Source organism: Loxodonta africana, chromosome 11, assembly GCF_030014295.1.
Source record: "Loxodonta africana isolate mLoxAfr1 chromosome 11, mLoxAfr1.hap2, whole genome shotgun sequence".
In the NCBI taxonomy this organism is placed as follows: domain Eukaryota; kingdom Metazoa; phylum Chordata; class Mammalia; order Proboscidea; family Elephantidae; genus Loxodonta; species Loxodonta africana.
In genome coordinates this window covers 51,796,456-51,812,873 of record NC_087352.1, presented here as the reverse complement: position 1 = coordinate 51,812,873, position 16,418 = coordinate 51,796,456, and the positions used below count along the sequence as shown (strand labels likewise).

General features: G+C 38.8%; 1 protein-coding gene across 11 annotated transcripts in view; it reads right to left on the bottom strand.

Moving 5' to 3' along the window:
• The window catches only part of TCF4 (transcription factor 4), a 392,330-nt gene that overhangs the window by 267,412 nt on the left and 108,500 nt on the right, over positions 1-16,418 (bottom strand). Inside the window, exon 1 of one of the 11 annotated variants that reach the window (XM_010586724.3) lies at positions 8,566-8,888. The exons of the other annotated variants lie outside the window; for them this stretch is intronic. Coding sequence (XP_010585026.2) covers positions 8,566-8,680 — 115 coding nt within the window. The 5' untranslated portion in view covers positions 8,681-8,888. Of the gene's footprint in view, positions 1-8,565; positions 8,889-16,418 lie in introns of those variants that run through there. 11 annotated transcript variants of the gene reach the window in all.

Genomic DNA, 16,418 nt, shown 5'->3' with positions numbered 1-16,418 from the left:
CAGAACAGGTCAGAAACTATTAAATATTCTCCTCAATCTTGAAACAGCCAATGAAACAAATCTCATCTTCTCCATAACCTTTTATTGTACAAGCCAGACAGTAAGAATTCAGTAAGCATTAGATCTGCAAAGTGATTCCATTTACCTTTAGAATATTTTCCATCTATCTCACCATTTTATATCTACTACAAATGATACACTGTCAAAGTTTTGTATGTGAACTCAAGACACAAGTTAATGACATAGGCTAAACAGTATGTAAGTTTACCTTATATTTTGAGTAAGTAAGTATGAGGGTTATCTGATCCTGTTGGTTTAAGGTAATTAGAGTTGTACATGGGTCCTTTCCATACTTAGAGACCAGATTATGCCAAATATGCAGCGCCCTAGTGCTCTGTGAAGTCAAAGGAACAACCAAAGAGGTATTCTGCATTGCTCTAAGAGTGTGCAAATTTCTCCTCTTGTAGAAATATACTGATTTCCTGATGAAAGCTCCACATATTAGGGATGTGTCTGGAGACTGAGGTTGTTAAGTTCTTCCTGGAAAGATAATCATTCTGAAACATGCTGAAGTCTACACTGCCTCAAATCCTCACTGCAACAACAGACACTATTAAATATCCTCCACACCATTATGGAGACTCACAGACTGCGTACATCTGTGGCTCCTACTAATTTCCTAGTCCAGGAAGAACCCTTGGCTGAGCCCTCCACACAAACTGAGATGGCATATGCTCTCTGTCAGTGCCAGATGAATTTAGAGTTCAAAATATTTCATCAGCAAAGAGCGTGCTAAGGATGTGCACATTTTCATTAGCACCCAGTATAATAAGAGCTCTAAGTAGAGTAATTTGAAGTCAAATTTGAGTACTCCTACAGACGTAGGGAGAGTGAGGAGCTTCAAATATTGATAGACAACGTCCACACAACCATGATCACTTCTTTCTGTTCATGTAAGAAACAAGGTGTGCTACACACTGAACGATTTCAGCACTGATGAGAGAACTTCCAGCACTTCCCAGATCTGACCTAGCAAAGGATGGGGTTGTGGTGATGCTTTCCTTGCAAAATCTAAGATACTTCAAATATAAAGAATGAAGACCTGGGCTTTCCATTCCCAATACATCACTGCCATCAACTCTGGTACTCTCTGAGCTAGTCGATTTCCTTATCAATATGAAACCTCAATGGTCAAGCATAGGATAATTTTACATTTTTCACTTCAATTGTGTAACTGTACAATTGTACCAACTGTATAAGTAAAAGTAAAATGTAGAAATACTAATGGGAAAGTAAAGTAGGGAAAAAAATGTTCAAAAGAGAATTATTGCAAGGCTTTAGCCTATTAAACTTCACCTAAAATTTGCATTAATGTCTCCTGTAAAACATTGTTTAAAACAATATTGTTTTCCTTAAGTTCAAAATAAACTATTTACCAAAATGAACACTAAATAATCTTAGATACTTAAAACAGAGAGTTAAGTCCATTTAACAGTACTATGAACAAGAAAAGCATTTTCATACAATATGAAATTGAGGTGATATGGAAGTAACAAGATGAAATACATAACTTTTATGTCATAAAAATGCCAGTGGGTATTCCTTATTCTTAAACTCAGAAATCCTCTTGAAAACCTGAGGTGAGTGGACAGTTGCTACGAAACTGGAACAAAAGTAACCTTGCATCCTTTGTAACAATCCATATAATTTGTCAATGATAATCTAACGATATTCTAACTTAAGTAACTGAACTTGAAATACACAGAGATATTTAGAAGCTTTCCATTTCAGATTGTTGGAACTATCCAGACAGGTCTTTGTCTTCAAGAAAAGTTAGTCCTCTCAGGATCCCATCTTTCTAAGCAAGAGCTCAGAAACAAGAAGAACTATGAATAACTGAGGCAAGAGTACAATAATGTAAACTGTATATGCCCGCTTTCACTTTTTAAAATGTGAGGAGTCTAAAACCACTTAAGAAATCAGTCTAAGATAATGTGCTTGGGAATTAAACTGATTTCAAACCAGGTGGGACTAACAACTGGAAGAAAACTGATTTATCTCAAGTCTTAGAGGGGGGAAAAGCAAACCTATATGCCATGTGACTCTAGTATTACACATATCAGCTTCAAACCATTTTCATTAAAAATGAAAATAATCTGGAGAACTTTTTAATTACATAGACATATTTACAAGTACATCACAAAGCATGAGAAATAAACGGTAGATATTTTAGAAAACAAATGTTATACTACAAAGGAATGAATTTAAGAATACGTTTCATTTCTCAATATAATAGACTATATAGCTCTGATAATCTGCACATGTAATTTATACATGAATTTTTCAAATCATACATGTAATTTTTATTGGCAAATCCATAACATTGTAATGACTTAAGAAATACAAATTGGTATTTAAAACACCTATTTGATAAATAATTTATTAAGTGTATTCTAATAGGGAAAATAAAGAACCAAGATGAAACACATAACAGTTTTATCTTTTCTTCTTTTTTTTCCCTATACCCCGCTTCTCCCTGGAGTGCCATTTGTGAAGCTCAGGGAAGGGGCAGGCTGGCTTAATTGAAATATTTGTAGGCTGTTATTGCGCTGCAGAACCACAATGGTCCACTTCTCCCAAACGGCATCCGTTCCTCTTGCTTTTTGTTTTTTTATTCTATTACCTTTTACACTTGAACAGTCTATTTCTCCTGTTTCTTCTGTTCTCCTCTCCTCATATCAGATGCTTGACTAACACCGATGAAGCCAACAGTTTTAAGTGTTCAAAAGTCTTCTCTAATATACAGTTTTCTAGTACATCCACTTTTGCTTAAAATAATCACTGCCATAAACTGACTTTAATTTTAGCCTTTCCACATCCCAGCCCTTCCACGGGTGTGTAACACTGCAGCCTATGACCTGCCAATGACAAGTAATCAATCTCCCACATTATCTTCAGGGGTCACGTCTTAGTTTTAGGCCAATTTTCTTTGTATTTGGGCTTAAATGTGCAAACCACACTATATTACTCTGCAAAACATCAATGAGAAGGCTTAATTAAGTAACACTGACAGATAAATCCATTTCTTTCACAGTAATCAAATCAAAGCAGGTTGACATAACACAGGAACTTAATACAGTTATTCCCTTGTAATTGGAAAAAGGCCCTTTACTTCTCATTAAAGCAATCTTCTGGGTATTGGCATAATAAGAGGGCTCAGAGCTTTAATACTGCCCTATAAAAGTCTCAAGATACAGACCCCTTAAGCAAACAAGCCAGATTATCTAATTCCTTGATCACAGCAGAACATGCAGTTCCTACTGTTTTAAATTACTAATTCTTTACCTCTGGTACAATTAAAAAGAGGTAAATCAGTATAAAACACATGCGATGGAAATCTGTAAAAAAAAAATGCATAAACTGTTTACAGTTTTATAAATCTACCTCTGCTTGTATTTGAAGAAAAGCAACCCATTAAAAATGAATTTGAAATACTTTATAAAAGTGAAATTGTAATTGCTTGGATCAAGGGGAAAATCTATTTTACTCCATGGGCTCAAAAGTATGCATCTTGTCTAAATTTACAGTCTGATACTCAACCATATAGTACACTATTGTTAATCAGAATTGTGAGAGAATGAATTGAAGCAAAATGTCTAATTTTTTGTGGTGTAGGAAGAACACTGAGTCACCTGGTTAACTATGGGCTGCTATGACTAGACTATAACCCACAAAAAGGACAATATTATACTGTGTTCATAGACTCAAACTAAACAAAATCAATCTTTGCCTTTTCACTCCAATTTTGAGTGAGTTTCTACCACTTATCTACTGACAGAGGACCAATCTCAAATGATTCTAGCAATTCCTTCTGAAAGGATAACATATAATCTGAAATAGGGATTCCCAAGCATGTCTGACCATCAACCCCCCCTGAGGAACCTTACTAAAAATAAAAAAAAACACACACACACATAACTCCTGGTCCCACCAGCGACCTCATTAAGAAAAGATCAAGGGTTGGAATCAAGAAAATATATATAGTTTTAAATGCTTCCTGTATTTATTCTTTTTTTGTTTTTAGAAGTTTTTTCATTATAATACAGTTAAAACTATACTATTTATTGTTTCTGAAGCATTTGGGGGTTGTAATAATGACACGGTGCAGGCGTTTGACCCCTTCTAACTTCACCAGGGGGTAGAAGAATCGAGATCAACAGCCCAAGGCTGATTGCTATGAGGCGGAGGTCAAACATACTTCCAACCTTTTTACCAATTCTGATGCCAACTGTCCCTCCTACCGCACTCTACTTCTCTGTTAGGTTCGATAATTTATTGCAAGAGCCACAGAGAACTCACAGACCACACTCACAGTTATGGGTTTCATTAGGGAGGTACCAGGTTACAATTCAGCATACAGTTCTTCGATTAGGACAGCCTCTCCTCAGAGGCTTCTCTCTGGCCCTCAGCCCCTCAGCCCAGCCTCTGCCCTGCTTGGGCAAATGTCAGAAAGTTCTCTAGCTCTGCCAAAAGTGCCCAGAAACACCCTACTCCGCCAGTAAACCTTGGCCCGAAGGTGCTCAGCTTTCTTGCTCCATGGGCTGAGAAGCTCACCATGCCCTCTCCTGCTGGTCTCCTGATTCTGCTGCCTCCATTTCTCTGTTGCTGCTTCTCACTCTCTTGCCATCTCCAGTGTTATAGTTCTCTCTCTCTCTGTCTCCTGGGTCTAGAAGGGTCTCAGCACAGGAATCTTGGGTCAAAAGGATGCGCTATGCTCCCATCTCTTCTTTGTGACGGTAGTCGGGTCCACCTCTAGAATGGCTCATTTTAAGCCTGGTGGAATGGCAAAACTGACCAATCTCCTCCTTAGGGTTCTATACACTTTATTTGCATGGTCCTACCCCACAAGAGTGCCATGCACCTTATTTACATTGTTAACAAGCTGTCCAATCCCCTTGGTGGGCCACAAGCACCTTATCTGCATAGTCCCACTGAATCATTTGGTGGAAGTTACAAGATCACAGTGAGAAAGGCCATATAAAAGCAATCCATCACATCACAGGAGTAGACTATATCGATTCTATTCCTCTACCCCTTAATACTTCTCTGTGCAAATTTCCAAAGAACAAAAAGAGTAGTTATCAAAACCAGGACATTTATCATGGATACAATACTTTTATTCTAATCCACAGTCCATATTCCAAAGTAGCTTTTCCCTCTTTGGTAGAGGACTCAGCCCAGGATCATGTATTGCATTTAGTTCTCACATTAACAGTTCCTTGGTCTTTCCATTCCTTTTGTGATACTAATATTTTTTAGGAATACAGGCCAATTATTTTATAATATTTCTCAATCTGCATTTACCTGACACTTCTACATGACAAGATTAGGTAACGCATCTTTGGCCATAATACTACAAAAGCGACCTGTGTCTTTTCCAGGATGTTGCATATAAAGCCACACGATAGAATGTTGGTTAGCTGTGATCATCTAGTCAAGGTGTTACGTGACTTCTCCACCGTATAATTACTAATACAATCCCCATGCAACTAAACAGTAACCTATGGGGCGATTCTTTATAACCATTAAAACTAATTTTTAATTGCATGCTTACTGAAATATACATATATATATATACAAATAAAAGTTTATAAGGTAAAATTGTGAATAGAAAATTCCCTCAACCCCTAGTCTCTCCACGCTCATACCCAGAGATGACCCATAGCAGTTTCGTAGGAAAATCTTATAGATCGTTGCTATATAATCACCTAACTTTTAAAATCACAGAAATGTCAGACAATAAATGCAAAACTAAACTGTAAATTGTGTTCTATTTGAATTTGTAAGAAATATTCCTCAATCATTTATTTACACCAATTTAAGAGATACGATTATTAGTAGTGCCCTTCCTTGTGTCCTGGGTGGGAGAAGAGAGGGGAGATCAGGGAACAGAACAAATTAATAGAATATATTATTAACTTTGAAGGAATTCAGCCAAGATGAGATAAGATTGAGGAACCCACTTTTGAGTGAATGCAATGCCTGAGCCCAAGCTAATCCATTCTAGAGCTGACACTACCCCAACTGGCCATTCTTATGACCCCTCCTACCACATTCTATAAACCACTGTGTAAAAGAAACATGCTATGGCAGTAGCACTTTCCAATTAAATTTAAATTGATAAAGACAAGTACACTTGTGAAAAAGGAAAAAAAAAAAAACTAGTGGTTTTCATAGGCTGGTGAAAAAAAGTAGGGAACAGATCTAAAATTTGTTAAAAGGAAGAAGTAAACTGACACCTTGCAAAGAATATTATTTCCACATTTAAAGTTCAGGTATACAAATGAATTAGCTGCAAGAACAGAGTGGGCAGTAACTCTTGCGCATAGAAAAGGCTGTGAGTGGAACTTTGCTATTTGATAGAACATAGGCTATTATACAATACTGAGTGAATTAACAATATTGAGTGAATTAACTTATTATTTTTTTTTTAATCCATGTAACATGAAAATGGTCCCTTTAGCCCTGTCGTTTTATAAACTGAATGGTGTATTCATCATATGAATGCTTGGAAAAATTTCCTCCCAACTTCATTTCTGTGAAATGCCTGGCATACGCTGCCTAGGTTTTTCTTAATTTGAGCCTATAAATGTGTGTGGCGTACGTGTGAGAGACAGTAAAATCAGCATACACACACACACTTGAATTTACTAATAGTTTCCTGATATCAATGATCCTATTTAAAACAATTCCTGTAAGTTGCAACTTTTTCAACTGATAGCTCCTTTTTGGTCAGATCATTCAGAGCGTCTGGTAGCTTAAGGATTTTATATTTTATCTCAGAATAATACAACCATACTTTTGCATCGTGCTTTCTACTTTCCAAAAAGCTTTTATATTCACCTCATTTAAAAAGATACCTCTGGAATCATTTAAAGTATGAAATAAGGATTAAAAGAAGCTTCATCTTTATATGTGAATAGGTTAACACCACTTTTTAAAAGAGTAAAAACAAAAGCCATGAAAATATGAGTCGGAATCAACTTGACAGCAACAGGTTAACATAATCTTTAAATTTTTGAATCATGCCCGCGATGAAAACAAAACGGCTAATCTCCTCCTCGTGTTCACCTATATCCCATATAACACCGTTTTGCCAAAAAGGCACAAATTCTGCAATGGTTTCAGGAAGACCCTGGGCTGTGCTAGGAGGTCAGTGCTATGACAAAAATGGATCATGGCTTTCTCCACACCATGTTGCTGCTCTTACTTTCACTTTCAAGTGCTTTAAAACACACATACAACTGAAGTAGTCAAAACACATCTGCATTAATTTACTTGTCCAGCTTGTGGACATAGGCATAAGCATTTTTTCTCCTAGCAGGTCTGCAACTGGGGCTGATCGGAACCAATGGTCAACTGGTCAGAAAGAGATGAGCTGCTGTTATGTACTAAACCAACCAATTCAGTATGTAGAGTGGTAAAAAGCTGTAACTCTTCTTCAAGAATGGAAGAAATTCCTTAGTTTGAAAGGAGATACAAGAAAAGATCTGAAGCATGACAATAACCAGGCATCCTTGAGGGAAAGCAAGAAGGGGGGAAAGGGGTGCAGGGAAGACCAGGGCTGTCACTCAAGAATAATGATTTATCTGATGAAATTAGCAGAAAGTTTGATTAGAAAAGATGCCTTCTTAGCACAGCAAAGATTGCAATGTAACTTTAAGATTTTGTTGTAGGAAAAAACAGCGCCTGCCAAATGTGGTCTGTAACAGCACAGGCTAGCCATGAGTGATACAGTGGGAAAATCGCCACTAAGCCAGATTTTATTTGATTTGTACTGATGATTTTTATTAGAATACATGGATCATTGCTTCAACCTTTCCATGTAAAACCAAATCAAATTCAAAAACTCACACATCAGTCACCTAACCTTATGTCATTCCTTCTGCTTTACTAAAGTTGAGCCACATTTCAGTTGATCTGTCCCCGATAAATCATTCAGCTTCTCAAAACTGTTGGGCCAAATTCTGGGAGGCAAGTGGTACACAAAAGAAACTGCTCAATCTGCGATTGCAAATATGATGGCCCAAGAAAAGGCACATTGCAGGCCTCAGAAACACAGAATGAAACCGAAAGAATGGCCAACGCAACGCAAGACTCCAAATGTACTCTCGGCACTGTTATCAAATGTATCACAATTTGTTTTAAAAGATCCCACCTCCCCCAGTTTTTTTTTTTTTTTTTCCCTCTTCCTTTAATTCAGGCACTGACAAGATTCTGCCAAGCAGTTGCTCTGAAACCAAAGAAAGACCACAAATATATGACATTAGATCTACACAGGAATAACCAGTTTTGCAAATTAAAGATGGTACAACCTTTAAAGTGAAAATTACAAATGTTAAATATTACTTTGGGGAAAGCCTCCATATTATTTATAAGTAAGTACTTGACTCGACGGCACTGGGTTGTGGGTACTTCATTAAAAGGAACAAAATTTAACTATATAAGATATCACAATGCGTTCCCAAACAAAAAATACCTCTGTTCTACCCACCATTCCTTTACCTTTTTGCACCAGCCTTTCTCCTTTCTTCCTCATCAACACTGCAGGTTTCAGTTGAAACCTATAAATAAGAATTAGTGTTTGGATATCCGTTGATAGTGAACAAATCATTCCCATTGTCACAACTTCCTTTATTGTCCCACACAGCTCCTGACATGTGCATTATTATCTTCTCTTCAGAAAACCCAGTTAAAGACCATCAGCAGGCCTCAAAACCAGTGTCATCGAGGGGCTGGACACGCGTCAGAGGTATTGCCTCATCAAAAGCCCAGAATTTCTGTAAACTAGCAGCGCACCTAACTTTCAGGACTCTGGTGGAACCCTCTGTGACTCAGACTACGCTAGGTATTCACTGATCTCAATTTCATCTTCCCTTGAACACACAGGAAGTCTCTATTTCTCAGCCTCCCTTGTAGTCAGATGCAACCATGTGACTGAGATTTGGCCAATGAAATGTAAGCAGAAGTAATACTTGCCTTTTCCAAGCATGGCCCCAAAATTCCCATGCAATCCTCCACATATTCTCTCTTTCCTCTTTGACCAGACACAGACAGACAGAAAGAATCTAACGAAATTCTGAGACCCCAGGGGATGGCAGAGCTAATGCGCATGAAAGACTATAGGGAGCAGAGCCCCCACCTCCAACCTATGCTGGTCCATGAACCAAAGCTGTGTTAAGCTACTGAAGTTTGGAGGCTGCTGGTTCCAGCAACTAGCATACCCTGACTAACGCAACCTCTATGACAGACTTCCGTGAATTCTGGCACTATGAGTCTATCTTCCAAGGAAAGCAAACATACGCAGTTAGAGCTGGCATGAGTCAAAATTGTGAAGCAGGGGAGATTGGTCTTTGAACTATCCTTCTCTCCCTTTCAGACTTGTTTTCCCCTCTTAGCATTTCCTCCCTCTGAGCACCAAATGTTCTCAGGCTGCTCTTGTCTGTCTCAAGAAAATAAGCCCAATACAGGCATTAGCCATTATTTCTTTCCACCCTTACCTTCTGAACATCACCCACTGTGGTGTGAGCTGCTTGCTACTTATGCAATTTTGGAGTAAGTCTTTGACATCTCTGATTATATGTATTCTCCTCTGTAAAATGGGGGTCATTCTATCTGGGAACCTGGGACACAGTAGGAACATACACACAAGATGGGTAACCACTACTTGTATTATTAGTACTACTATTATTACTATTATTATAGCATGATATATGGCACCAAAATTCAGCATAAAATACAGTCCTTTCTTTCTGAAATATGTAATCTAGTTTGGGAGAAAGATCACACAACCATAAAAGGCAGCATTTGATTGCTAAAGAAATAATAAATGTTGCCGAATTTTAGAGAGAGTTATACGGGCTAGAATGGTCACTCATGTAGTATTGGTGATTTAGGATATTGTTGGTGTTAGGTGCCCTCTTCTGACTCATAGCAACCCTATGCACAATAGAAGGAAACACTGCTTGGTTCTGTGCCACCTTCACAATCACTGCTATGTTTGAGCCCACTGTTGCAGCCACTTTGTCAATCCATCTCATTGAGGGTCCTCCTATCTTTTGCTGACCCTCTACTTTACCAAGCATGATGTTCTTCTCCAGGGATTGTCCAAACTAAATGAGACAAAGGTGCATTCTGGCTGTACTTCTTTCAAGACAAATTTGTTCGTTCTTCTGGCAGTCCATGCTATATTCAATATTCTTCATCAACACCATAATTCAAAGGCATCAATTCTTCTTCAGTCTTCCTTATTCACTGTCCAGTTTTCACATGCATACAAGGCAAATGAAAATACCATGGCTTGGGTCAGGCACACCTTAGTCCTCAAAGTGACATCTTTGCTTTTGAACACTTTAAAGAGGTCCTTTGCAGCAGATTTGCCCAATGTAATATAATAGGTAATATGTCATTTGATTTTTTGACTACCGTTTCCTGGGCGTTGATTGTGGAGCCACGTAAAACGAAATCCTTGACGTCAGTCTTTTCTGTTTATCACGATGATGTTACTTATTGGTTCTGTTGTGAGGATTCTTGTTTTCTTTATGTTGAGGTGTAATCCAAAGGCTATAGTCTTTGATCTGCATCAATAAGTGCTTCAGTTCCTCTTTCCTTTCAGCAAGCAAAGTTGTGTCATCTGCATATCACAGGTTGCTAATGAAGCTTTCTCCAATCCTGATGCCACATTCTTCTTCATATAATCTAGCTTTCTCATATTATCTGCTCAGCACACAGTCTGAATGAGTATGGCGAAAGGGCACAACTGACGCACACTTTTTCTGATTTTAAACCACTCAGCGTCCTCTTGCTCTGTTTGAATGACTGCTTCTTGGTCTATGTGTACAGCTTCCTCATAAGCACACTTAGGTGTTCTGGAATTCCCATTCTTCACAATGTTATCCATAATTTGTTATGATCCACATAGTTGAACACCTTTGCATAGTCAATAAAACATAGGTAAACATCTTTTTAGGATGTAGTGATACAAAATTTCAAAGGGGCCTAAGAGAAAGGTTCATGCTTAACTTAAGGGAATAAACTACTACAGCTCAGCATCTCTCATCTCACACTATTCTCAGTCTTTCTATTAATTCAGTCACCGATTCTGTGCCAATCATCATACAGGTTTGTGACTAAAATCAAACAAACCATAACATAATGGTTGGGAGGGTAAGGATTTATTCTGCTTTAAAAAAAAAAGTGAAAACACCTGAACTTTTTCTGGAATCTAACGTAGAAAGAAGGGACCAGTGTTGTGCTAGAGAGCTGAAATGTATTATGCATGTATCTTTCCAAGTCTATGTTCAGTGCTCTCACACTGATAACTTGAAACTGGCCATGGTGGGAACATTTGCCCCATGGAAATTGGCAGCCATTACAAATCAACGTTTTGTTTTATTTTTCTGTGAAGAGCTGGCTATTACCATTTACCACCACAGCAATGAAAACAATCACTCATTGTGAGAGGCCTTTACTCAAATAGTCTCATTTAATTCTCATGACCGCTACTGAGGTAAGTTTTTTACCCTCATTTTACAGATGAAAAATCAGGCCTCACGATGTTAAGTCATCAACCAAGAATCCCAGTTTAAGCTTCAAAGCAGTGATTGGGTTGCTTCTGCCCTCCGCACAAAAAACTAGTCAGCTTACAAAAGTGAAGGGCACTTGGATTTCTTTTTTCTCAGCATATCAAATAGATACTTCCATGAACACAAAAAGCTATTCCTTAAAAACATAAAAATTCAGGCAGTCTGCTTTGCCCCATCCTAATTTTTTCACCGCTCTTTGTTTTGCTCTTCTACTCATCTGACTCTCCTTAATAAATATATACTTGATTTCTTACCACCCATACCCTACCTTTCAACATCCAACTCAACATTTTGTACATACGTGTTTCCAATGATTACCCATTACACTACACTGTATCAAGGAATAGACTTGTACTTAACGTGCTGGGAGAGGTTATGAATAGTCTTTAAATCAATGGTTCCTCTTACATCTGTCTTCAGCAGGGCCAACTATTCTATGGTGGGCTGGGCTGTGGATGGTCCACTGAGGGAGTCTGAGTCTGGGAGGAGCTGGGATACCTCTTGGATTAAGATGAGATCTCTGGCATTAGCTTAATAATGACTACCGTCAACGGCTGGTGTCAGGTCTGGATATGGTGCTTACAAGCAGGGGATACAGCAGAGTCAGTTTGGTCACCAAAGGTTAAGGTCTTACTGTGGATGGGAAAAGCCAGGAAGCAGCAACAGGTATCAGATGCAGTCTTAGGTCCAAGAAGACATCTGTACCAAGGAGGACTTTAAGTGGCAGTGTTTGCCATTTTGGTAATGCATCATCACTTCTTTTCTGCCTAATCAAAGCTTGGCCACCTCACAGGACCCAGAGCTTTCCAAGGACAGAAAACCACATGTGCAAAGGCACTGAAGCAGAAGACAGCACTCTTCATGCAGGAATGGCAAGGCACACAAGAACGTGGAGAATAAGGTGTATAAGTTGCAGGTAGAAGATGAAGAAATCTTGCGTTTGAGCAGGGTCCAAAGGAGATATATCCTCATACATCATGCTAAGAAGTTTACTGTTTATTCTGAAGGCTTTGGGCAGGCACTAGAGCACAAAAGTGAAAGGTTTCTACGTGCATCTTGAAAATGGCAGCAGTGGTAATGGTGGGTTATTCAAGTGAGAACTTGGAGACAAAGAGACTAGTTAGGACGTAAGACACTACTGTAATAATAAACATAACAGACAATGCAGGGTTATACTGTGAAAATAGAATGGACAGGGCTTAGCAATTAACTTCATGTGGGAAAGTAGGAGATGGATGTAGGTGCAGGTTTAGGGGCAGGATGATTTAAAAAAAAAAAAAGTATATTTTAGACTTTTTATGTTCCAAGTGACTAGCGCTCATCCAAATATAAAAGTCCTGCAAAGTAAATTAATTTGTGGGTCTGGAACTCAGAATGGAGATATATAGGATAAGGCGATTTAAGCTGCAGTCCAATTAAAAGTCCCCTTAAATAATATATATTTTTTTAAATATAGAAAATTTACTAGCCCAGAAAAGCAGTAAGTCCCGAGAAAAGACAGGCTTTAGGGTGAACATATCCAGTGGCTCAATCCTATCAGCCAGGACATTGGTTCCTTTGATCTCTTTACTCCGCCATCTCCACGTCAACTTCACCCTAAAGCTGGCTTCTATCATCGTCCTAAAATTGCTAGATCTATGTCCTTCACCTTCACTGGGAGAAACTTAGTCTACAATAGAGCAAATCTCCTCTTGAAACTGACTGGGACAACTTAGAACAAATCCCTAAAGCCAGGGAATACCCTGCATGGATTGGTTTAGGATTGGATGACCTAAATTAATCACTAGTCAAAGGGAGGGGATGGGATTATCCTGATTTTGAGTCCAATCACAGCTGTCCCTGGAGATGCAGTAATCCCATACAAACTACACAGAATGGATTATATGTTGGGGAGCAACCTACAATTGGAGATAGAGCTTCAAGAGCCTATGGGGGTATACAGTTTACCGTGCATAACCAAAGAAGTCTTTGAAGGATATGCAAAACCCCATCATGCCATTCCCCCTTTAAATACTTCAAAGGTTTGTCTCCCAGTGGTATTAGAACAAGAGCAATATTCTTAATCATGGGCATCAAGGCCAACTATCTCCATAATTTAAATAATAGCCCATTTCCTTTTCTTTCCTCCAGTTACCCTGATCCCCTGGACAATGCTCAAGCACACCTTTTGGCCTTCCTGCTGCAAAACCTTGAACTTGGGTTTGCTCTAGTAGATAACTCTTCTATCCAACTCTCAGCTCAATCGTCCCTTCCTTGGGGCGCCTTTCCTTGTTTTCCCTGACTAGTAATAAATGTCCTCTCGAATCATGTGTTTTTTAATCTTCTTCTTCATTGAACTTGTCACAAATGGAGCTTTACATTTTTACAATTCTCAAGAAATCTCTATCTTCCCCACTGGACAATAAGCTGCATGAAGACAAGGACTGTGTCTAGTTCACTCTCCATCCTATCCATTCTATCCTCGGTGCTTTGCATAGTGCCTAGCAGGGAGTAGGCTCCAAGTACAATCTTAGTCAATAGTCAATCAGATGGCTGGGTCTTCAGCCCCTGCAATGGTGTGGTGCACACAGGAAAACCTCAGAGAATGCTGGCAGAATTCCGAAGGTTACAAAACATTCTGCAGTGCTCCTGCAACTCTGAGAAGACTAACCTAACAGGATGAAAATTCATAATGAGTTTTCACCCTCTCTATCCACAATTAAAGGAGCCCTGGTGGCACAGTGGTTAAGCACTCACCTGCTAACTGAAAGGTCAGTAGTGGTTCAAACCCACCAGCGGCTCCGTGGGAGAAAAGACCTGGAGATCAGCTCCCAGAGAGATTACAGTCTGGGAAAACCTATGGGGCAATTCTACTCTATCCCATAGGGTTGCTATGAGTCAAAATTGACTTGATGGCAATGGGTTTGGTTTTGGGGTTATCAGCCATCAACTAACAAAATTAAACCACGGGTATTTTTATGCCATAAAGATTAGTTTGATATGTTACAAACAATGTGACTATCTCCATAATTTAAATAATAGCTCATTTCACAAATATGCAGGCATGAATTAGGATTCAGCAGGAATATGTTGGTCAGGAGTCTTAACACATTGAAACACTTGTCGGTCACGTGACCGGACAGGAATTAATGCACCAAGCTCAAGCTCGGTGACTTCTATAGAAAAAATGCAGTGAAACAGTCAGACTTCATGTATGTCTTATCCCCTGACAGAAATCATCTGTTATATGGTCATTGTAAAGAGAAATATTTGTCTCTTTATGCTCACTTTGATATGCACCCTAGTGACTTGATACATATTATATATCATCATTGGCCTCAGGACAGAGGAAAGAACAACTGTTACCTCTATGGCAAAATAGCTTTCTGTGATCTGCTGATAGCAAGACAGAAAGTGGATTAGGCATTCTGTGTCATTTACTCAGACGGCAGTTATAACTCAACGTTTTAAAACCTTTCCACCACAACTTTTCCATTGATTAACAAGAGTCTCATTAATATTTAGATTCCTGCTTCAATTACAATAATCAGACACCATGGTAACAGCAAGAAACATCCTATCGCAGTTTACCACCTTCAACTTTTCAAAGCACTTTCATACATTTCATCTTTCTTACAACTTTTATATATCAAAGAAATCCAGTAGTTGGTCTAAGTCCTCGAGGCAAATTATTGGAAGAACTGGGTGGAGAACCCAGGATTTCTCCTTTTAAGCCCTTTCCAAACTCCCTCACACCCACTTTTCCTGTACTGTGAAGGGGAAATGACATCTTCAGAAGCTGGAACCCCAAATTTGGATGAAGAAGGTTGTCTGAAGAAAAAGTAATCTCTTCTATAGCAAATTAACCCTTCAGAACCTCAATGCCCTAATAATCAGGACTTGCCCTTTGGGTTAAATATAACACCCCCCCTCAAATTCTGTTTAAGTAATACTGACTCTGAGAAACATTTTTAATTCATTTAAAAATTTAAATGAATTTGCACGTACTTTTTTCCCTTCATCTACACAGAAACATAGAGAATCTTTTAAAATTGAAGATGCATATGAAGAGTTGGAGATACGCAGTACTTTATAAGCCACACCTGAAAATTACCAAGGCTAAGATTATCCAAGCCAATTAACCCACTGATGAGGAAAAGTGCTGTTGTAAATAAAGGGTAATTTGGGCAAACGCTATAGTACAGTCCAAGTTCCTCAACCTTCTCCTTGTTGTGCATGACAGTAGGTCCAGAAATAAATTGAGGAGTACTGGAAATCAGTCCCCACGTGGATAAAAAATCTATTACAAAAGTTCATTCACATGGACTTAAGCACAAGAGTGTTTCCTGTGCGTTGTGGTTAAGAAAATAACACAAATTTAGTTGAATTATGAAAATATGAACACACCAGAATATTTGTCTATCAGAGGATGCAATGACGCTGTTAGTTTTGCCTACTCAGTATCCACTTCCCTCTTCTTCCTTCTTAATGGAGCCTGCAGGGTTTTGTTGTGGTTGCTGTTGTTTGATTTCTTATACCCACCCCCTCCCCACATGAATTAGGGGCAGATGACCTCATTTCCAGTTCCAAAGGTAGACAGTGAGTACTGTTAGCCAATCACAGCACTGCCCTTCCCTGGGCAGCAACTGGTTTAAGAGAACGCACTAAAACACAAAGGCCTGTCTGCCACTGGGTTCCTGGGAAAAGACACGCTAAGAGATGATCTCCCCTTCCTTCTCTAGTTATTTATCGATTTGGGTGTGATGGCCCAGACCTCAGGGTAGAACTGCAGCA